Source organism: Gambusia affinis, linkage group LG22 (genome assembly GCF_019740435.1).
Source record: "Gambusia affinis linkage group LG22, SWU_Gaff_1.0, whole genome shotgun sequence".
NCBI lineage: Eukaryota > Metazoa > Chordata > Actinopteri > Cyprinodontiformes > Poeciliidae > Gambusia > Gambusia affinis.
In genome coordinates this window covers 488,458-510,925 of record NC_057889.1, presented here as the reverse complement: position 1 = coordinate 510,925, position 22,468 = coordinate 488,458, and the positions used below count along the sequence as shown (strand labels likewise).

The window sequence follows — 22,468 nt, the reverse complement described above, 5'->3', positions numbered from 1 at the left end:
TTAACCGATATTTTGGTATTTTAAGTTTCTAATTCCAGATTTATTAACTGTATTACCAAAACGAGCCAGAAGATGGCGATTTTGAGACAGAAAACAAACACTGTCCTTATCTGGACGACAGGGGGCAGCACTTGTCCTAGAGAAGTAGGAGAAAGACGTTGGTGCCTGCTGTGATTTTATAACAATGCTTTGAATCCGATAGTTTAACGGTCAACAGTTGTTTTACAAACCTCTCACTGGAAACAACCGCTGACAATGATGGCCTCCAGCTACAAAGACGAGGACGGACACATCACCGTGTCGGGGTCCGGAGCCGCGGCCGGGGCCGGGGCCGGCTCTCTGCGGAGCAAGAAGCCTGAAAACACCGCTTTCAAGCAGCAGAGACTCCCGGCCTGGCAGCCCATCCTGACCGCAGGCACCGTCCTGCCAGCCTTCTTCATCATCGGCCTCATGTTCATCCCCATCGGCATCGGCCTCTACGTGACGTCCAACAACATCAAGGAGTTCGAGGTAGCCATGTTTGTTAGAGAATCAACAGAAACCGTTAATCAACCCAGTGACACGCTGTTACAGCCCAACCAAACTCCGTTCAGAAATCTGGTGTTTTAGAGAAATTTCCTCCTGGCTCGTTTAAACAGCTCACTCTGTTGGAAAGTGAACATTTGTTTCAAGACTTCTCTCCTCCGGATGATTCCGCTAAAAGAAAAAGAAAAGAAAAACATAATTAACACCAAAGACATTAGCCTTTTTCTAATTTAAAAAATTCAACCAGACTTCGGAAGTATGGCATTTTAGTGACATTCTATTAAATTTTTTAAAAATAAAACACGCCCTTTATTACGATTTCATAAAGTTTTATTTAAAACACTGTTCTTCTTGATGATTCTGCATAAATAAAAATTTCAAACATTGGCATCAAAGCCCTAAGACCAAGTTTTAAAAATTGCCAACCAAACTCCATCCAGAATGCTGGTGTTTTAGTGACACTTCTTCCCTTTGTACCGTGGTATGAACATTAATTTAAAATACTGTGTCCTGTTCTTATTGTTATGGAGGGAACCAGCTCTCTAGTTCCTGTTTCTTTGGAGGATTTGACAAATAGAAATAAAATAAAAACTGAATCCTTCAACAAAGCTCCATTTTTCTGTCTTTGTAAAACATTCTCTTTATCACGTCTGCATAAAGATTTCTTTAGAAAGCTGAGGTCCTCTGGATGATTTGGCAACATTTTAAATGAAAAACATAATTAAGAGTAAAGCCAAGTTTTAAAATGTTTAAACCAAACTCCATCCAAAAATCCTTCATTTTAGTGACGATGTGTGTCTGGTATGTAGTGCAGCTGTTGGGTTATAACGTTTCAGATCCATAATGTTGAATATCTAACGATGATTTCTGTGCAGATCGATTACACAGGAGTAGAAATGTCCAGTCCGTGTTTTACCTGCGCCCAGAACTTCAGCTGGAACAGCACCAAGCCGTGCACCTGCTCCGTCCCCTTCCACCTGGACCAACCGTACGAAGTAAGACCCGCTGCTTTCCGGGTCAAAGTCCGCTGCAGCCGGGGCATAACCGTCTCTCTTCCACCTGCAGAGCAACGTCTTCATGTATTACGGACTCTCCAACTTCTACCAGAACCACCGGCGGTACGTCAAGTCCCGAGACGACAGCCAGCTGAACGGAAACGAGGAGTCCCTCAGGGTGAGGCTGCGCTGCTCAGGGCTCCCGACGTTCTGCTTCATCCAGCCGTTACGTTTATTTCTCTGCTTCCCAACAGAAACCCAGTAAGGAGTGCGAGCCGTACGCCAAGCACGGCAACAAGCCCATCGCGCCGTGCGGCGCCATCGCCAACAGCATGTTTAACGGTGACGACTCAGGGTTTCCCCTCAGAGCCGCTCCACATCTTCTGCTGGATTCATTCAATAATTGTATTTTCTAGACTCACTGGAGCTGATTTACAACGACCCAAACGGCACGAAGGTCCAGATCCCGCTGACGGCCACGGGAATCGCCTGGTGGACGGACAAACACGTGAAGTTCAGGAATCCTGGAGCAGAAAACACGAACCTCACCGTCGTTTTCCAAGGTAACGAGCCGCTCCTGGTCCTCGATACTGAATCTGATCTACTGGATCCAGATCTCTGCTTCTGATTCCCGAGGAACCAAAGTTGACAGAACCTGGTGACGCAACTGGACCGGCTGCAAAACGTCAGTTAATCACAGCATAGATTGAAATGAGATCAATAATTTCCTTTTACAGAAATGATTGTTTTTCTCTTTCTACCTCTCCTTCTGCTGCTGGTTTTTTTCATTTCATTTCCTGTTTTGTTGATTTATTTTGGATATTTAAAATGTTTTCCAGGTCCAGTTAAAGTTCATTAGAATATAAAGTTTTTATTATTACGTCTTCATCATTATTAGTGGAAAATGGCTTCAAAACAACAATATGATCATTTATCAGAAAAGCTTCTATTTATTATTTACTGTGAGAAATGTAAAGAAGTAAAGTAAAATAACTCCAACGTAGAATATAATAATAGATCAGACCATCAGGTTGGTTTTGCTCTCAGGAAATAAAATGAGGTTTTCTGACGTTTCACTTAAATAAAATGTTTTGGTTTATACAAGTGGAATGTGGCTGAACTGGTGCTGACCCAGTGACCGGCCCGCACTAGTCCCTGTTAACCTCTGACCTTCCTCGGGTTCAGGGACGACGCAGCCGGTGAACTGGCGCCGGCCCGTGTTCCAGCTGGACTCCGACCCGGACAACAACGGATTCATCAACGAGGATTTCATCGTGTGGATGCGGACCGCCGCCCTGCCCACGTTCCGGAAGCTGTACCGGATCATCCAGAGGCGGAGCAACGTGCATCCCACGCTGCCGCGCGGCAACTACACCCTGGAGGTGGTGTACAGTATCCTGACAGAGGTCAGAGGTCAGTTTGAGCTCTCCTACCGTCATCCATGTTCCCAGTAGAAGCCCAGGTGGGATCCAGTCTTCCTCCTTAACGAGCGGAACCCAGATTATCCGGTGCGGAGCTTTGAGGGCCGGAAGCGGATGATCCTGAGCACCATCTCCTGGATGGGCGGGAAGAACCCCTTCCTGGGCATCGCCTACGTCAGCGTGGGCTCCGTCTGCTTCCTGCTGGGCGTCCTCCTCCTCCTCATCCACCACAAATACGGCAACCGCAACAACGCCGCCGAGATCTCCCACTGAGCGCCGGGTCGGGTCGGGCCGGGTCGGGTCGGGTCGGGCCGGGCCGGGCCGGTTCTGCTGCAGCCAGCAGCGTTGAGGTTAAAATCAGCTTGTTTAGATTCCAACAACACGGCAGAGCGAGGCGGAGCCAGACAGGAAAACGAACCCGATAAGTTCTGGAGCGACCCGCCGGGTCGCAGACGTAACGCCCCCACTGCAGGAACCAGGACCGACCCGGGTCGTTGGGATGGGTGGTCAGGAAGTCGGATCGGTTCCGTTCTGACGCCTCAGTAAAATCAGTGCAGCTGCAGCAGTCTGTGCGCAGGGAGCTGATTAATCCTTCTGACTGAAGCGTTCAGCGGTTCTGTTCTGACCCAGATGATCAGACGGCGCCTGTGGTTCTTTTGAAATGATCTTCCTCAGAGCTCAACAGAACCTCTGGGTTTAGTGAGTTTCTCTCTTTCATTCAGTTTGGAGACATTTTGACTTTTTGGTTTTAACGAGAAACTCATTTTCTTGTTGTACCGAATTCTGGAGATCGTTTTCATGAGAAAGTTTTCTTGATTAGTGAGAATCTTTCTCCTGACCATAAAAAGCTCCTGGATCCGTTCCAGGAAGGAAACGCTGCCAGACTAACAGATTGGAACCTTTTGGTTTTCTGCCCGTTGTGAAGCTTCCTCCCATCCTGCAGGGGGCGCTAACCCCATCCAACTGAATGTTAGCGCTAGCGTTAGTAGAGTAGCAGAGGCAGCAATACCTGGTTAGAAAAGGCTATATTAATAATAATCATCATCATCATCTGTCTGCAGAAACGCAGGATGATAATTTAAAGATAATTCCTGCACATTTTGGGCATGAATATTTCCAGCGTTTAGATCCAGGAATTATCCAGGTCCAGTCATCATTTCTTTACATTTTCCTTCTTATCTGTTTAATTTTAATTGTTTTTAAAAAATTAATGAAGAAGAAAAAGCAGGAATAGATCCAGAAGAACCTAAAACTAAATGATTGGTGTAGATCTATCAGAGAACAGCGATCCGTCTGAGCGGTTCTGGTTCTGGTTCTGGTTCTGGTTCCTGCGGTGGGTCTGAGCGTTGCGTCGCTGCATGTGATCACGGCGTCTTTGTGCCTCGTCTGTTTGCTGCCATTTTGAAGCACTTTCTGAAACGACAACCTGATCATTCATCGTCTTCCTCGACGTTGGAGTTAGACTCTGCGGTTCTTGGTGTCTCTGTGCTGCATGAACTAAATGCCTCTTTTGTTTCGTTTCTGCACTGATGACGTTTGTTTTTAATATTATTGTTGCTCTAAAATAATAAATTCTTCATTTTTAAAACATGATTGTTGTTCCTTTGACTGCTCTTCACTTCCTGCCTGGAAAATGCCCTTCATCCACATCAGGGAGTGATGAAGACGAGGAGATTTGTTCTCACCTCAGATTTGTTCTAACCTGGAACATCTCACTACCTGGTCGGGACTCAGAGGAAACCAGTTCCTCTTACTGGTCAGGACAGTTGAAACCTGCAATGAACAAAGTTCAATGGATTTCAAAATGGAATAAAAAGTTTTTAGGAGGGAAAACTTTAGCTGTAACTGCTGGACTGCAGAGAAATCTGGGCAGGAACGTTTCTGAAGCCTCCTTTCAGGATTCAGAGTGAATTAAATTCCTGAACATTAGAACTGAAATTAGAAAATGATCTGAAAGATTATTCACCAACTTAAATCAGAAAGTAAAGCTCATGTGAAGCTATTCCTCTCAAAGAGAAACAACTGGTGTTTATTCTGATAGTTCTGGCTTCCAGGACATGAAAGCCTAAACTTTACACCATTGAACAGAATCTCCGTTTTCTGCTCAGTTCTGGGTCTGGGCTCCTTTTACTTAGAGGAGGTCAGGCGTAGTTCTGCTGAGGTCTGGAAGTCCAGGAAACGATGAAACACACATGAGTATTTAATACCCTTCAATCTGAACATTAATGCGCAGAAACATTTTTTGGACTGGAGGTAAAACTGAACATGTAGTTCGGCTGAGTCTCCGGCAGGGGGTGGCGCAGCGCTCAAAGCTGAGAACTTCACCGACCGAAGAAGAAGCAGCAGCAGCATCAGTTGAGTTCCGGTGTCCTTGTGTTAGAGTCGCGCAACCAGACGGGTCCACTAAGATGTTCAGAACCATGAATGTGAGTAGATTTTACTGGTTATTAACCTTCCGGTTGTGGGTGCCCATTTAGTTCTGACCAGTTAGATTAAAGCGGCTCAACTCAACGGCTAGTTTTAGCTTCACTTAGCTAGCCGGGGTCAGGGAGCTTCCGGACCGGCTCTAGCTGTAACAGAACCTCTTGTCAGGCTCCAGCTGGTTGTGGTTCTGGTCATGAACCCGGTCAAGAGGAAGTTTATTAAAATGTTGTAGCGGGTGTGTGTCTCTAAGTGAGTTTGACCGTTGTCCGGCTGCGTTTCCCAGGCGGTCCAGCAGATGGCGCGGCGCAGCATCTGCAACTCTGCGCGCCGGCAGGTGGAGAACAAGGTTTCCCAAAAGCAGAAGATGTTCCAGGTGAGCAAACACCCCGACACACTCCTCATGCGTCCAGGTTCACATTCATACACCGGTGACGTCTCGCCAGGTCAGAGGTCAGACTCCCGGAAGCTGAATGAATGTCAAACTGTTGATCTGCTCAACAGTTCTGCAGGTTTTCCTTTGCTGGTTTTCTGTCTTGTTTGGATCATTTGTCCCCCAGAACCGAACAGAACCTCTTAATTTAATAAATAACTGAAGGCTATTGATAATAACCCAGAACCTTTTGGGTTTTTTCAGAATCAGACCCAGTTTAGATAGTTAAGGTGTCAACTGAAGAATAGAATAGAAGTACTTTATTCATCCCAGCAGGGAAATTACTTTGCAGTTGCAGCACAAAGACAAGACACAGTAACAACTAGTTGTAGATAAAATAAAATAAATATAAAATGCTACAAATTGTAAAATTGTAAAGTGCTGTAAAATATAAAATGCAACTTAAGAGCAGTCCTTACAGAGATTCAAAAAATGCAGATATGTAAATGTAATATATGTACAGCAAGTGTGCCACAGTGCAGTTGTGAAAAATTGGGCTGATTAGTGCAGAACAATGATTTATCTTTTATTGTACAGTGAGATTTCATGTGGCAGGAAGGATTTCCTGTATCTGTCTCTACGACAGCAGAGCTGCAGCAGTTTATGTGAGAAGGTTCTCCTCTGTCTGTCCACTCTGTGGTGGAGAGGGTTCTGTTTTTTGTCCATGATAGACAGAACCTTCCTCAGTGTCCTCCTCTCCACCACAGTTTCCAGGGACTCCAGCCTTAGTCCCAGTACAGAACCAGCTTTCCTGATGATTCTGTCCAGTCTAATAGAGTCGCTGGCTCTGATGCTGCTTCCCCAACACACAGCAGCAAAGAAGATGGCAGCAGCAACAACACTGTGGTAGAAGGTCTCCAACATCTTGCTGCACACATTGAAGGATCTCAGCTTCCTTAGACAATAGAACATCAACAACTGAAACGACACATAAAACTGACAGTTTTAGAGAAGAAGAAGAAGAAGACAAAACTTATGGGCTCAAAGCAGAGAAGAAACTTCAGAACTTTTGGGTTTTGCTGAATAAATGAGAAGTCGCAATTGTGGTGTTCATGTTAAGTATGGTTAAAAACTACAAATGGCTTCCTGTGATGATGTCATAAAGGAGTGTCGGGCATTCTGAAATAAACAAATCACTTTGACCCAGATTGACTCTGTTACAGAATAATACAAAAATATAGTTTGAATAATACAACAATAAAGTTGTAACATGTGGACAATTAAGTCTTTTTTAAGAATTCCTCCACAAAAATAATAATAAATGGAAAAATAACTATTGAGCAACTTGTGAAGATTTTTGGTATCAGTTTTAGAAATAATAAATATTTTATCTTTTAACTCGTCAGCATCAAATAACCAGATTAGGCCTGTCACTATACCAAATGTTACTGAGCGATTAATTGTCTAAAAACTATTTGCAATAAACGATAGTATTGTTTGAAGACATTTTTACACTGATTTAATGCAAATGACATAATAATTCATGTGATTTCCTGCCAAAGGTATCTATCTTTGGCAGGAAATCACATGAATTATTATTATACTTTATTTTCAAAAGAACATTTAACACTGGAACTGATAAAATAAACATCCAAAAATAAAATGGATTCTCAGTCTCCATTAATAAAAATGTACTTGAATAAAAACACCAAAGTGTAAATAAATACTGGATTCAACCAAAAGAGTTCAGATTATGAAGTCTGTAAACCATATTGTCCTTCAGTAATCATTAGATTTAAATAGAGAAGATGGAACATCGACTACCTGATGCAATAGTTCACACTACACGTTAGTTCACTCCTACATTTTCCCCTGAAGACAATCTGAGAACGTTGATGTTCTCAGATTGTCTCTTTCATAACCGATCATCCTGTAGTGTGTGGTGTGTTACGGTAGATCGTTGTGGCGCTCCGATCTAAATCAGGGGTTTTCCCCACTGGGAGCTTAACGCAGCCTGTTGAATGTGACAGGTAGCCAATCAGAAAGCCGGATTCTCCTCCTGCTTTCTGAGGGGAAATTACAGAGGGGAATCCCAAACAGCTGACACGGAGCAACCCGAAGTCCAGCAGACATTGGAGATGATATGTGGAAACAACATTAATGTTTGTAAAACATTTGGTGTAAAGAATATAGAAATGATGAGGGGAGGAGTTGGAGCCAAATTGGTACCAGTTGATGAACCCGGTAACTTTTCAGCTGTTCTTCGTTAACGTGACATAAAAAGGTTCTAATGGTTTTCATTCAGTCAGGACGTTACGCTGACACTAGAGACACATGCACTGCAGGGAGATTGTAGTAAAGCATTGATTAATGCCTGGTTTTAAAATGACTTCACTGGACTTGGAGCCATTATTTTGTGCCCATTGTTGGACACCACACGGCCCGATGGAACCCGATGGAACCGTTCTACCTAGGATTTCTGTCGGCTAATGTGTGGTCTCTCAGGTTTTGGAAATGGGCCGACAATCGGCCGACAGCTCTAAGATGGTGTAGTGTGAACTGGACATTACACTGAGGAAATGAGGAAGGGAGGGTCAGTGGAGAGCAGCGGAGTTGAACCTTTTTTCATTCAGTGTCATCAACAGAAAGAGAAAAAGGCTGGAAGAGACGATAATTAAAATGATGTTGATAGTTTTAACTTATCGTACATTAATTGATTTATTGTTTATAACGACAGGTCTAACCAGATGGATCATATCAGATATTAACAATTGAATCTATTCATTAAAATCAAATTTTTCTCAATTTAAAAATATTCTTGGTATAAAACTCAAATATCCACAAGAGAAATATCTGGAAGATTTTTATTAAACGACCTTTTGACCTTTGATCTCTGGTCCTACTGGTCCATGTCCAACCCGTCTGCAGACGCAGCAGCAGGTTCTGACCCTGTTTCTCTGATGGTTCTGTTGCAGGAGGATAACGGGATGCCGATCCATTTGAAGGGCGGCAGCAGCGACGCCCTGCTGTACCGGGCCACCATGGTGCTGACCGTCCTGGGTGAGAAAAGTTCTGATCGGTCCGATCCAGAGTGTAGCAGCCAGTTGGAATAAACAGCCAGACCAGGGAGTTCCAGACGGGTTCAGTTTAATCTGTGAAAACTGTAGCATGAAATAAAGGATACAGAATTGTTGGACATGTTTCACTCTAATATAAAATAAACATATTAATGTTCACACATACAAAGAAAAGAAAACGTCCTTAACTGCTCGGCACACAGTTTAGTTTTTAAACAAATAAACCAATGGAGTTTTAAATAAACATTTCTTATCACAATATTCATTCCTCATCCTGCTTTCCAAGAGCAATTTGAACGATTTTCTTCCGGTTCCTTCAGGATTTAACGCTGACTCATCGTGCTTAGTAAGAACAGGAAGTGCATCACAGCATAAATTAACCACTAGGTGTCACTGTTGGACCAATGAACAAGAAGGAGAATTTGACCATTTAGGAGCCATTTACACTGAGGTCCGGTCCGGTCCGGTCCGGTTCTGTTCTGACGCTCCGTTTCTCCCTGCAGGAGTCGGCTTCACGCTGTACGAACTGGTGAAGGCGTCGTTCCCTCAGAAGAAGGACTGACACCGATCCGGATCGTTGTTCTGGTTCCAGCCGGGCCCATTTGTATAAAGATATTCCAGGATCAGAACCGACCCGTTTCCTGCTCTCTCTGTGTTCTTGTTTCATGTACTTGGAGCGATAACTTGATATTTCTGTTCACTTGAGGATCAATAAACACAAAATACCTCTGATGACCCAGAACCGGATCCGACCCGTTTGTTCCAGAACCAGAGCGGCTCACAAACCTGACATTTATCTGCAGCAACGTTAATATTTCAAAAATGTCTAAATTTAAAATTGAGTTATCAATTAAGAGCTGAATTTATGTATTTTTTTTTGTTGCAGCAAATCATGTATTTATTAAAAAGGGGCGGGGCTTATGCTGTTAGAAACAAGCTGATTGGTCTGCAGGTTGACCAACCGGATGACAGTTGGAGTCGCAATATTTCAATAATGCATCATTATTTAATCAGTCGTTATTTTCCTACTTTAACCACTTTAATTTTTGTGTGAATTTTGTTGCATAAAACATTTTATTTTTTTATTAACATTTTGGGGCGAGTTGTGGTGCAGTGGGTTAGCGCGCCTCTACACAGACGTCGCGGGTTCGACCCCCGGTCTCGACCCTTGCCGCATGTCCTCCCCCCTCTCTTCACCCTCCTTCCTTTCTGCCTACTGTTACAAAAATTCCGAGCCACTAGCGCCGCAAAAATAAAAAAAGTCTTCAGAGAAAAAAAAAAAAGATAATTGACATTTTGTTTAGAATGTTTATTGCATATTTAATCTGATTTTCTATTAACATTTCAGCTAATAAATTCAGGGGGAAAAATTGTATAAAAAAGAAACATTTCAACAAAATATTCAGTACAAGTAAAGACGCGGTTCATAGATATCCAGATATTTATATGTCGGATGTCTGGTTCCACCAGGTGGCTGCAGCGCCACCTGGTGGAAAACATCCTTGCTGCTGGAGCAGCTGAGCGGCCTGCTGGCCGCCGCCAGGGGGCGCCGCAAGCCGCGCAGTTCCCTCCTGCCTCCAGTTAGCTCCGATTAAAACGTCAAAATGCGGCCAGACAGCAGTGATGACGTCATGTTTAATTCCTGCCAGCATGTTCTGGATCCGATCCAGCTTCAACAGAACCAGGCTTCATCTCATTAATACACGAACATCTGCACACATTTATTATTCTGACTGAAATGAGTTCTGGATGTTTGACTGAAACCTGCAGATGATCCAGAAAGACGCTCAAAAACGGGAAAACTTTCCCAGTTTCCCAGACAGTTTTCTGCCTCCTTCCCCTCCCAGCATTCTGCGCCGCCGTCTCCATCTGCAGCCGCGCGGTGCTCCATCATTGGAAAGGAATGCAGAAATATGGAAAAGTTTCCGTGCGCGTGCCAGCCCTCTCAGAGGTTACGCACCACTTTCTGGCCCGGCTGCGTGTCGTAAGCGCTGGGAGCTCTGGGAGTGCTGGGAGCAGCCCCCCTGTTAAGTAGCGGGCCGCGTGGAAACCCTCCCCACTTGGAAGAGGCTCCCCGACGCGTCTGGGAAGCCACAGAACCCACGGAGATCCCGAGCCGGACCGGACCAGCCCGCGCGCCACCGGAGCTTCCTGCTTTCTTCCCGTTTTCAGAGCAGAACCAGCAGCTTCCCGCAGGTCAGTCCGGTTTCTGCTTCGTTTAGAGAAACGTTTTTTATCCGCTTAGCGCGCGGAGCAGGTCTTGGCACCGCAGTGCGTAATTGCGCACGGTGCCAAAACTTCTCCACCTTTTTCCTCTCCAATGGAAACATTTCCCCTCTTCGCAGTGAATTTTCCCCGTTAGGCAGGAATTAAACTGCGTTTGTGTCTGATAGTTGTGCATCAGAACCGGACCGGACCGAACCGGGAGAAGGAGCGCAGCGTTTCTCCAGCTGCTTCCTCACATGATGAATGTTAGATTTATGATTTCATGTTTAAAAGTGTTTTTTTTTTTTCGGTTAATTGGTTCTTTGTTAGGTTTCCTCTCTGATCTTCTTCTTCTTCTCCTCGCAGCTCGTTCCATGCTGAGCTGAGGAAGAGGAGCAGAAGATGAAGAGCGCCCTGCTGGCCCTGCTGCTGCTGCTGGCCTCCTCCCGGGCCCAGGACCAAGGTAAAGCTTCTTCCTCCTCCTCCTCCTCCTCCTCCTCCTCTTCCTCTTCCTCCTCTTCCTCCTCTCTGCTCCCGCAGTAAATCCTGAATAAACTCTGAGAAACAAAACGTGTGTTTGTGATTTGATTTGTTGGATTATTTTCTCTCCGCTGCCTCAGTTTTGCTTCTTTTTGCAGGAATTTGAAAAATGTGTCTCAGATTTATGGACCAGACCAGATGTTCCCTCTAAATCATGACTTCAGCTTCAGCGCAGTGCCGATAGTGACTCTTAAATATATGTTCAAAACCATAAATCAGGAGAGAATATCACACGCTTTAGCACTTTATTACATTTTAAAGGACAGAATTAGTTTCTTCTGTTTCTGTGGCTCTTTGTGTCAGATGAAGTTCATTCCTGTCACAGCAGGAGGCGCTCCAGCCTAAACTCTAACTAGAAACATTTTAGACAAAATGTTCCAGTTTAGTGAAACAGGAGAGAAGGGCCCCCTTGGATTCAGGTGGCCAAGGTTCCTCCCAACGTCTCTCCTCCATCTGAACGGAAAAAGACTAAATATGACTTCCAGCTGATTTTCCAGAGCAGAAAATCTGGATCTGCTCAGAGGTCAGAGCCTCTCCTGCATGGGGCCTCTTCTGCGTCATTTAGGGCCCTGTCAGGGGCCCCGCGCCGCTTCTCTGGGGTCACAAAGAGGCCAAACGTTAGAGAACAGGAGAAGGTCCGGGTGTGTGTGAGGCTCGGCGGGTGTGTGTGAGCGTTTGGAGGCGTGTGTGTGTGTGGAGACGGATTCCCCCGGTAGTTTCTGGACCCGTCAAGAAGCGGAAGGCCCTGCCGCCGCCCCGCGGGCCCCCGCCGCCCGGGGCCCCCGCCGCCCCAGGGACGGACTCACCAGGTTGGTGGCCCCTCCAGCTCTGATGTTCTGTGGTCTTCCGGTCAAGCCGCGGCTCGGCCTCCGGGTCTCGGCTTCACGATGATATTTCACGGTGATGCTCTTCACAAACCCTCTGACCGGTTGGTGGTTTAGGCTCTTCTCTGCTTCTAGCTAGAACCAGAACCAGAACCAGCTGCTCGGGTTCATCCAGATCAGATTCTTCTTTATCCAGGTCCAGTGAACGTTTAGTCGGTATGGAGTCAGAACCGTTTCTCCTGCTTAGAGAAGGTCAGTTTCTCTGGATTCATCAGTTTGCATGAAGCTTTAATCCAGATGACAAGAAGCTAGCTAGCTAGCGAGGCGCCGGTAGTTCCGCACACCCCAACCTGAAGAGGATCATGGTGAAATATTGAGGTCCATCGGTCCTCTGTCCACTCGTCCCTCTGTCCACTCGTCCCTCTGTACATGGATACTTTCTTTTTGTCGCTCCAAGTTGTCCAAAGCAACTTTCCGTGTACAGCTGCATGTCGTCCTGCTGTTCCTCTGCTGAGAACTTTGGTTCTTAAACTGGTTTTTGCTGAATTCACAACAGAACCAGTGAACTCATTCACCGAATCACCGGCCACTTTATTAGGTACACCTGCAGACCAAATGGCCAGTTGGCCAATCAGACGGCAGAGGATGAAAATGGCGACCAGAACAAAACCAGAACCAGACCAGAACCCCAACTCGACCATTTTTCTGGACCTTCACACGTCTCTCCAGTCAGCAGGTCTTCCTCCAGCGGAGAACCTTCGGGATGTGGTGGATCGGGTCCAATCGGGTCGCAGCAAGGTGGCCCTGATAAAGTGTCTGGTTGGCGGCAGGAGAACCTGAGCGGTTCTGGTGTTTGTGGTGAAGCAGTTTAAGAACCTGTGGAGCAGAAGGAGAAAAGACGCAGCGGTTCCTTCAACTCGCTGCGTCTTTTAGGTTTGCAATGGAGGCGACAGAAGAGTCCCAGATCAACGACCCATAGATTGATCAGCCCTGATCGGGTCGTCCAGTGGCGCCGCATGGCGGGTTCAGCACCAAGGAAAACGTTCAGCAACCCGAGTTACTGAGTCTGGAAGGGAAGAGAATTCAGTTCAACACATAATATCACTGTGTGATTCACTCATGTCTGAATGTCACCGTCTCAAGCTAAACATGTTTTAGTTAGCATGTAGACATGTAGTTAGCATGTTAAACAAGTAGTTAGCATGTTAAACACATAGATAGCATGTTAAACACGTAGTTAACTAGTGAAATATGTAGTTAGCATGTAAACATGTAGTTAACTAGTGAAATATGTAGTTAGCATGTAAACATGTAGTTAGCGTGTTAAACATGTAGTTAGCATGTTAAACACAGATAGCGTGTTAAACACGTAGTTAGCATGTAAAACATGTAGTTAACTAGTGAAATATGTAGTTAGCATGTAAATATGTAGTTAGCATGTTAAACATATAGTTAGTATGTAAGCATGTAGTTAACGTGTTAAACACGTAGTTAGTGTGTTAAACATGTAGTTAGCGTGTTAACATGTAGTTACAATGTACACATGCAGTTAGCATGTTAAACACATAGTTAGCATGTTAAACACGTAGGTAGCTTGTTAAACATGTAGTTAGCAGGTACAAACGTGGTTAGCATGTTAAACATGTAGTTACCATATTAAACACATAGTTAGCATGTAAAACATGTAGTTACCTAGTGAAATATGTAGTTAGCATGTAAACATGTAGTTAGCGTGTTAATCATGTAGTTAGCATGTTAAACATGTAGTTAGCATGTAAGCATGTAGTTAGCATGTTAAACACGTAGTTAGCATGTAAACACATGGTTAGCGTGTTAAACAAATAGTTAGCGTGTTAAACACGTAGTTAGCATGTAAACACGTAGTTAGCATGTAAACACGTAGTTAGCGTGTTAAACACGTAGTTAGCGTGTTAAACACTTAGTTAGTATGTAAACATGTAGTTAGCATGTAAGAATGTAGTCAACTAGTTAAACATGTAGTTAGCATGTAAATATGTAGTTAGCATGTTAAACATGTAGTTAGCGTGTTAACATGTAGTTAGTGTGTAACTATGTAGTTAGCGTGCAAACATGTAGTTAGCATGTAAATATGTAGTTAGCATGTAACCATGTAGTTAGCTTGCTGGTTAGCAATATGTGACATGTATACATGAATGAATAACTTTGAGATTATGTGTAAATTAGCCTCCATTTTTTTTTCTCTTGATAAAGTAAATAACCCAAATTATTTCTGCAGTTTTTGACCTGAACTCGTGTAAAACGGTTTATTCCGGCTGCTGGGTCTGATGGTTCCGGTCCAGTCCAGTTTCACAGCAGATTCTGGTTCCTCCTGCATCATTTTGCTTTAACATCACTCACCAGGTTCCCATCAGTATCACCAGTTCAACTTATTTCAGTTTCACTGGTTTTTCTTTAAGCCGATGTTTTTTTCTAATATCCAATTAGAAATCTAATAAATAAAATAATTCAGGAAAAAAAATCAACAAATAAATAATTCCTTGCAATTTCATTAACCAATGAGATGTTTTAACATCTAAATTAATTTATTTTACTTCACCGGTTGAAGAACTGAGATAAACTCTGTTCACATTCAGGTTTCAGTCACTGCTTCCTTCCAGATCAGATCCTGAACTCTCCCAGTTCCCAGTGTTCCCAGTGTTCCCAGAACAGAATCACCTCTGGGTTTGGTTCTTCTTCTTGTCGTCTCTCTCTGTCTGTTTGTCTGTTTCCTCCAACAGTGAGCTGCTCTGACTTCCTCCAGGAAGCGTTGACTGTTGGCCGCCCTTCAGATTATCTGCGTGCCTCTGAGCCACAGCGCTAACCGCTAACCGCTAACTGCTGATGTTTTGTCTCCACAGTGGACGCGCCAAGCGATTTAAGGTTTAAGATTTTAAATGAGAACACGATTCAGATGATCTGGAGCCGGCCGCTCAGCAGAATACAGGGCTACAGGATAAACGTGACCTCTGACTCAGGTAGGAGCTCTGATGATGTAACGATGACATCATTACATGCGTGGCTAGAGCTGATCATGTGACCTTCATCACATCTCTGAGATGTTCTGCTATAAAACAGTAACTGCTGCTGATTTTAGTGCAAACACATATAATCTCCATTACCACCATGGCGGCCATTTTGAAAAATATTTACAAAAAAAAGAAATAAGATAAAATAATAAATGATGATTCAAATATGTAGTTTATTAGTTGACACCAAACACATTAATATTTTAATGCATAAATTAATTTTCTGTGACAACTGTGGCGGCCATCTTGAAAAATACAAAAATTATCAGTAAATATCACTTAAGTGAGTCTGATAATTTATTTAATTTATGATTTGACATCAAAAATATTAATCTGGGAATTATATTGGCACATTTGTATTGACAACCATCTTTAAAAATGGCAGCCATTCTGAATTTTTCAGTGGTTAGTGTTTATTTATTGTTTTAAAAAGTTTCCCTGGGAACATTTGTGCCATTTTGCTGAATTATTCAGTCGTCATGTCAGAATCCTCTGCTCTGATGAAACAGACACTTCCTGTTGGCTGGCTAGCAGCTGGTCTGCTGTGAAGCATGGTGCTGGCAGCGTTATGCTGTGGGCTGTGCCCTAAAGCCATCTGAACGTCTGGCTGACTGTGGAGAGTCTGAAGGTTCTTCAACCAGCTCAGCTGTGGGTGTAAATACTTTTTCACATGAGCTTTCTCTTTTTCTTCGCTCTGGAAAAGTTTGCGAGGGTTTTTTTGCTCTGCGCTGCGTGGAAACATGAACCCACCATGACTGACGGAGATGAAAAACAACATTCCTCTAAATGTCTTCCATCCGTTCGTCGTCCAGCTCCTAATCCAGGATTCGTCTCCTCTCTACCTGGAACCAGGAGATGTTTCTCTGTAGCAGTTACCAACCATTTAATGCCAGATTTGAGAGGATTAAGGAGTTAAAGCATGTGCTGAGCTTTAATGTGGAAAGTTTTCATTAAACTGTTGTTTCCTCAGCTCCTCCAGCGCTGCAGGTCAGCACTTGGACTCAGATTTGACTCTTGGAGAGATGAAGTCATGTCATAGTTTCCTAATGGCTTCCTTCTGACTCTCTGCTTGGTTGCAGGCGAAGCGGCCAGACATTTTTCTCTGCCTGCCTCTGCGACTAAAACCTCCATCTCAGAGCTGAGTCCTGATGTGGACTATATGGTTACCATCGTGGCGTTCGCCGGATCCCAGCAGAGTCTGCCCATCTCTGGCCAGCTCACACGTGAGTCACCAAACGGAAAGCTGAACGCCGTCCAACCAAGCACTTAGGCAGCAGCTGGTAGCTCCAACACACCAGCAGCAGTAACTGGGAGACATAACAGGAAGATGGTTGATGAGTCATCTGGATTTCTGATTCCAACAGAAACTTTGTCATTTGAGATTTTATTACTAATGCTGCTACTAAAGCTTTGAGGAGAAAGTTCATTTCCTCTGATCAGGCCAGTAAAAACTTTAAGGTGGCACAAATAAATACATGTATTTATTTGATATAATTCATAAAACTGTTGTTTTGATCCAGTGGAGAGGGCCCCGGCCCCCCCAGGCCCCCCAAACCCCGTTTGTTTGTCACTGCTTCACTTATGTTCCCACAAACAATCAATCTGTTAGAAGCTGAAACTCTTCAGAGGAATCCAGTTTGATTGATTTTGGTTGTTCAAACTGAACGGTGTTTATTTAATCGATGTTACGTAAGACGGTCCAACATTCCTGAACCGGGCCAGAAGAAGAATTTAAACTACTTGATTCCAGGCAAACATAAAAAGAATGTAAATGTTTTCTAGAACCAGTGGATCCAGAGTTTGTAATGAAGGGAGATGTTAAAGTTAACGACACTGGAAAAATCCCAGTTCCTCCTTCATGTTCCAGTTAAGGACAGCTGGTGCTGGTACCAGTCTGCTGCTGGAACATGGCGGCTGAAGGAGCTCTGATGGAAAGTAAGTGTAGAGAAAGTTAAACTCAGAGATGTGAGGACGAATCGTCCAGCAGGTTGTTTCGGTTCAGGCTTCAGGTTTTAGAGCAACAGATTATCTGAATGTTCTCACTTTAACGACGGCTGATCCGTTTCTCTTCCAGTCGAGTCGAGCAGAAGCTCCAGAGGAGGAACCAGGAAACCCAATTCCTCCGATCCCGTCAGTAAGTTCTGATCTGACTTCCTGCTTTACAGCAGAGACACTCAGCCAACAACGTCCAAAACAACTGAAACCTGCTGAGACAACATAGCAGCTTCATTAAGAGCAAAGTGTTGAACAAAACTCATTTCCTACCAGAACTGCTGTTGTTCTGGTTTAGCTGACTAATCTAACAAAAATAAGAACATAAAAATAATAATGTATGAATGTCAGCTGAAATCTTGGGTCTGTTAGCAGCTACGAGCTAACTGTTAACTCATTAGCTCAGAACCTTGTTTCATTTAACAAACCTGACGTCACTGAACTCTTTAACATCCAGTTTCTGCAGCGTTGGTTTCATGTTATCTTCAGGCTAACGATAGCAGAAGGCCGTTGCCAACAAACTGGACCCAACTGTACAGTAATCTTCCTGATTGGACCCAATAAAACTCAAATGTTCTTGGTCATCATGGACGGTTTTCTGCCAACCAGTAGTGCCAGTTTCTGAATCAGCTGCAGGCGCTCACTGCAGGGGTCATAGGTCAGGACTGAGGCTGTTGTTGGAGTCCAGCTCTGATGCCCTGGTGGAAATGGAAACCAGCAGCAGCAGCAGCCTCTGTGGGCCCAGATCTGCAAACGATGACAAACTTGGGCTGAATTTTCCTTCTTTACACAAGAGGAAAGTCAGAAGGAAACTTCCAGAAGGCAGCTGGTTAACTGCCTCAGCCTGCAGCAGGCTGATCTAATGTGCAGCGTGAGCCAAGCCTTGTGAAAGTCCTGATGATTTAGAAAAACCAGTAAATGTACAACCCAACGCTTCCTGCTGGAGCTCCTTATTAAACTCCTTCTGCTTTTCAGACTTTATTTGTGACTCACTGCTGCTGAGTCATTAGTGGAGTTTATTACTGTAAAAATATTTCAAGGATACAAATTAAAAAACAGCATTATCACCTCAGGTCGTACATTTTCATATTTCCCATAAGCCACTTGGGTTTCAAGATGGCCACCATTTTTGAAACTTTTGAGCCTATTATTTTTATAAAATGTTACCCTTTTTATGACTTGGATGAACTTTATGCTACATCGGGTGTTTCTGACTTTATTCAACTTTAAAGTAATAAAATGCAGCAGAATCAGAAACAGGACTTCACTGTTTCACACCAGGCGTCACCTGGAAGGAGAAGAAGAAGAAACAGACTGAGAGACGGTCCTCCCAACGATTAGCATTAGCTTCTGTCGTTTCTTTTGTACTTAGCAATAGCATAGCTCTTTTTTATGTGCTTAGTGGTTTGCCTTTAGCTTCCAGTAATCTTTTTAAATATGTGGTAGTTTAGCATCAGCTTCTGCTAATTTTATTATGTGTTCAGCAATAGCAGAACTAACTTTTTAAAAGTGTTCTGTGGTTTAGTGTTAGCAGAGCTAAATTGTTTAGTGGATTAGTGGTTAGCGGCTAACTGACAATAGCTACTTCAGACTTTAATTAAACATAAATATGATAAAGAAAATATGTCTATGATTCAAAATAGGCTGCAACTTTACACCAAACACTTTTATATAATTAGCAAATCCAGGGGAAAATTTTATTTGGCCATCTTGAAAAACAAAACAATTTTCAGTAAAAACGATTCCTATGGATCCAGTTAGAGTGACTTTAACTGGTCCAGCGCTGACTGACTGGGCCTGGTTCTCACTGTTCTGGTTCTGGTTCTTTCCCAGGGTGCCCGGCCTCTGCTGCCGCTGACCTGCTCTTCCTGGTCGACGGCTCCTGGAGCGTCGGCAGGCCGAACTTTAAGCACATCCGCAGCTTCATGGCGGCGGCGGCCGGAGCGTTCCAGATCGGCGAGGACAGAACCCGCGTTGGCGTGGTCCAGTACAGCGACGACCCGCGGACCGAGTTCAGCCTGAACCAACACCTGACCCGACCCGCTCTGATGAAGGCCATCGGCTCGCTGCCGTACAAGGGAGGCAACACCAGGACAGGTGAGACTCGCTGGTGGCGCCCCCTGCTGGTTTTACTTCTGTAATCATTTTTCAGTTCTCTGGACTGTTAGCGACCCGGTTCTCTTCGTCCACACAGAACCGGGTCGCTAGCAGTCCGGCTGCTGGTTCCGTGGTGCATTCACTTGCACTGGGACATCTGATATCTCATTTAAACACAGGTTCGGATGATAAATTAAAGTCGGCACTAAATATGAGAAGCTGCTTTAATTTGTGTTATTGTTGTTGTTATTATAACATCATTAGCTTCAATATTATCATTGTTAGTATTGTTAATACTGTTAGTAATATTGTATTATTGAATGTATTGCATTAATCAATAATCTGACAGTAGATTGCTATATTGATTATAAACAGCAGATCATAAATGTGATGTTTCCACCCACTCCTTTGAACGTTCATTTATTGCAGTTATTTGTAATTTATAATATTTAATAAAAATAGGAATAGCAGGGTTTGTATGGGATTACATGTTTCTTTTTCTGTAATAAATTCATGCCACAGACTGGCGACCTCCAGGTGACCTCCAGGTGACCTCCAGGTGACCTCCAGAAAATACAGAAACATTAAAAACATAAAAAAGATTAAAAGTTTGAATCCGAATCTGGAGGAATAAATATTTCATTAATGTTCTGCTGCAGGTTTCTGTTTCTATTCACTAAACTCTGTTTTGTCTTCATAAATCATAATCCAGATTGAGGTTTAGATAATCTGGTTATCTGCTCCCGGGTCTCCAGCTGAAACGTTTCTGTCTGGTTTCTGCTCAGGCGATGCGCTCGGCCACCTGCTGACCAGCGGCTTCACCGAGGCGGCCGGCTCCAGGAAGGGCTTCCCCAAGCTGCTGCTGATCATCACGGACGGGAAGTCGGACGACCCGGTGGAGGGCGCCGCCCGGCGGCTGAGGAGCCGGGGCGTGGACGTGTTCGTCCTGGGTGAGCCGCCGGACCTCCTGATATGAGAAGCGGCGAGCGAAACGCGTTTACATTACGGCTCCCCGCCAACTTTCCACAGACTGTTGCCATGGCGATAACACCAGGAACTGACGCAGCCCATCCTTTGGACGGCAGAGGTGGAAAAAAGGCTTTATGAGTTATTAAAGCAAACATTTTTCCAAGCTGTGCAGCAGAAGCTGATAACAGCCATAAATCCAGACCTTGTTTCAGTGGCAGGACGAGTTAGAGCTGCAGGAAAACCTTCCATCCAGATGAGGTTGAAAATACAGCAGCAGAACGAAACAGGCAGACAGAAAGTTAATGTCTAATGATCCCTGTAAGGCAAATACCAACATTAATACAAAAAAATAACACAAAAAATAATACCAACATTAAGTTAATAAAGAAATAAATAACATGGTGAATTTATGCCATTTGTTCCTGACAGGTCCAATTACTCAAAATATGCAGTTTGACTGTTAACTTTTTAAAATGCTCCCCACAGTTTCCTGGCAAAGTCATTTTTACTTTCTCTCCGTTCTGCTGTGAAAAAATGACGTGAAGAGGAAATTTATGGATTCAGTTTAAACATTTGAATAATTATTAGTAGGATGAAATTCAAGATCTCTGTTTGTCGATCATCTGCTGCCTGTCTGGTTGTTGCCTGAGCAACAGGCTCCGCCCACAGTAACTTCTGCTCATGGTCGCATGTTAAAATGTCTTCCTGACACGAGAACGTTAGCTTCTGTTAGCTTGTTTTGATTTCTGTTAGCTTCTGTTGGTTTCTGTTAGCTTCTGTTGGTTTCTGTTGGTATCTGTTAGCTTCTGTTAGCTTCTGTTGGTTTCTGTTAGCTTCTGTTGGTTTCTGTTAGCTTCTGTTGGTTGCTGTTGGTTTCTGTTAGCTTCTGTTGGTTTCTGTTGGTTTGTGTTAGCTTCTGTTTGTTTCTTTTAGCTTCTGTTGGCTTCTTTTAGCTTCTGTTTGTTTCTGTTAGCTTCTGTTGGTTTCTGTTAGCTTCTGTTGGTTTCTGTTGGTTTCTTTTAGCTTCTGCTGGCTTCTTTTAGCTTCTGTTGGTTTCTGTTAGCTTCTGTTGGTTTCTGTTGGTTTCTGTTAGCTTCTGTTGGTTTCTGTTGGTTTCTGTTGGTTTCTGTTGGTTTCTGTTAGTTTCTGTTGGTTTCTGTTGGTTTCTGTTAGCTTCTGTTGGTTTCTGTTGGTTTCTGTTGGTTTCTGTTAGCTTCTGTTGGTTTCTGTTGGTTTCTGTTGGTTTCTGTTAGCTTCTGTTGGTTTCTGTTGGTTTCTCTTGGTTTCTGTTAGCTTCTGTTGGTTTCTTTTAGCTTCTGTTGGTTTCTTTTAGCTTCTGTTGGCTTCTTTTAGCTTCTGTTGGTTTCTGTTAGCTTCTGTTGGTTTCTGTTGGTTTCTGTTAGCTTCTGTTGGTTTCTGTTGGTTTCTGTTGGTTTCTGTTGGTTTCTGTTAGTTTCTGTTGGTTTCTGTTGGTTTCTGTTAGCTTCTGTTGGTTTCTGTTGGTTTCTGTTGGTTTCTGTTAGCTTCTGTTGGTTTCTGTTGGTTTCTGTTGGTTTCTGTTAGCTTCTGTTGGTTTCTGTTGGTTTCTGTTAGCTTCTGTTGGTTTCTGTTGGTTTCTGTTGGTTTCTGTTAGCTTCTGTTGGTTTCTGTTAGCTTCTGTTGGTTTCTGTTGGTTTCTGTTGGTTTCTTTTAGCTTCTGTTGGCTTCTTTTAGCTTCTGTTGGTTTCTGTTAGCTTCTGTTGGTTTCTGTTAGCTTCTGTTGGTTTCTGTTTGTTTCTTTTAGCTTCTGTTGGTTTCTGTTAGCTTCTGTTGGTTTCTGTTTGTTTCTTTTAGCTTCTGTTGGTTTCTGTTAGCTTCTGTTAGCTTCTGTTAGCTTCTGTTTGTTTCTGTTGGTTTCTGTTAGCTTCTGTTGGTTTCTGTTAGCTTCTGTTGGTTGCTGTTTGTTTCTTTTAGCTTCTGTTGGTTTTTGTTAGCTTCTGTTG

General features: G+C 43.7%; 3 protein-coding genes and 1 long non-coding RNA gene across 7 annotated transcripts in view; 3 read left to right on the top strand and 1 right to left on the bottom strand.

Annotated features, from left to right (window-relative positions):
- The first annotated feature begins 112 nt into the window (after positions 1 to 112).
- Positions 113 to 4,529, top strand: LOC122825564 (cell cycle control protein 50A-like). Its single transcript, XM_044107009.1, has 7 exons — positions 113 to 510; positions 1,401 to 1,520; positions 1,591 to 1,698; positions 1,775 to 1,862; positions 1,937 to 2,083; positions 2,706 to 2,912; positions 3,021 to 4,529. The coding sequence occupies exons 1-7, from the start codon at positions 256 to 258 to the stop codon at positions 3,212 to 3,214; spliced, it is 1,119 nt and encodes a 372-aa protein (XP_043962944.1). The 5' UTR covers positions 113 to 255; the 3' UTR covers positions 3,215 to 4,529.
- Positions 4,530 to 5,241: 712 nt separating this feature from the next.
- LOC122825559 (cytochrome c oxidase subunit 7A2, mitochondrial) lies at positions 5,242 to 9,554 on the top strand. Its single transcript, XM_044107005.1, has 4 exons — positions 5,242 to 5,367; positions 5,649 to 5,738; positions 8,711 to 8,795; positions 9,316 to 9,554. Exons 1-4 carry the CDS (start codon positions 5,350 to 5,352, stop codon positions 9,372 to 9,374), a joined length of 252 nt encoding a protein of 83 aa, XP_043962940.1. The 5' UTR covers positions 5,242 to 5,349; the 3' UTR covers positions 9,375 to 9,554.
- A 1,219-nt stretch (positions 9,555 to 10,773) lies between these two features.
- The window catches only part of col12a1b (collagen, type XII, alpha 1b), an 83,248-nt gene continuing 71,553 nt past the window's right edge, over positions 10,774 to 22,468 (top strand). For 3 of the 4 annotated variants that reach the window (XM_044107003.1, XM_044107002.1, XM_044107001.1), the window contains exons 1-7: positions 10,776 to 11,008; positions 11,384 to 11,480; positions 15,261 to 15,377; positions 16,508 to 16,651; positions 17,503 to 17,562; positions 19,254 to 19,517; positions 20,303 to 20,467. In XM_044107003.1, the coding sequence (XP_043962938.1) occupies positions 11,420 to 11,480; positions 15,261 to 15,377; positions 16,508 to 16,651; positions 17,503 to 17,562; positions 19,254 to 19,517; positions 20,303 to 20,467 (811 nt within the window). In that variant the 5' untranslated portion in view covers positions 10,776 to 11,008; positions 11,384 to 11,419. Of the gene's footprint in view, positions 11,009 to 11,383; positions 11,481 to 15,260; positions 15,378 to 16,507; positions 16,652 to 17,502; positions 17,563 to 19,253; positions 19,518 to 20,302; positions 20,468 to 22,468 lie in introns of all 4 variants that reach the window. The other variant, XM_044107004.1, reaches the window with a different exon arrangement.
- On the bottom strand, positions 15,824 to 19,440 carry LOC122825560. The gene is made up of 4 exons (XR_006369667.1): positions 19,280 to 19,440; positions 17,849 to 18,167; positions 17,472 to 17,632; positions 15,824 to 16,735 (listed from the first exon to the last, which is right to left on the bottom strand). It is a non-coding gene; the product is annotated as an uncharacterized LOC122825560 (long non-coding RNA).

What these genes read in the sequence shown, in the direction of transcription:
- LOC122825559 (XM_044107005.1), top strand. An exon ending in AAAAGCAGAAGATGTTCCAG is followed by an intron (nt 5,739 to 8,710) that starts GTGAGCAAACAC and finishes GTTCTGTTGCAG; the next exon opens with GAGGATAACGGGATGCCGAT. An exon ending in CATGGTGCTGACCGTCCTGG is followed by an intron (nt 8,796 to 9,315) that starts GTGAGAAAAGTT and finishes TTCTCCCTGCAG; the next exon opens with GAGTCGGCTTCACGCTGTAC.
- LOC122825564 (XM_044107009.1), top strand. Translation starts at nt 256, where the DNA reads ATGATGGCCTCCAGCTACAAAGACGAGGACGGACACATCACCGTGTCG. An exon ending in CCTCACCGTCGTTTTCCAAG is followed by an intron (nt 2,084 to 2,705) that starts GTAACGAGCCGC and finishes CCTCGGGTTCAG; the next exon opens with GGACGACGCAGCCGGTGAAC. An exon ending in CACCCTGGAGGTGGTGTACA is followed by an intron (nt 2,913 to 3,020) that starts GTATCCTGACAG and finishes AGCGGAACCCAG; the next exon opens with ATTATCCGGTGCGGAGCTTT.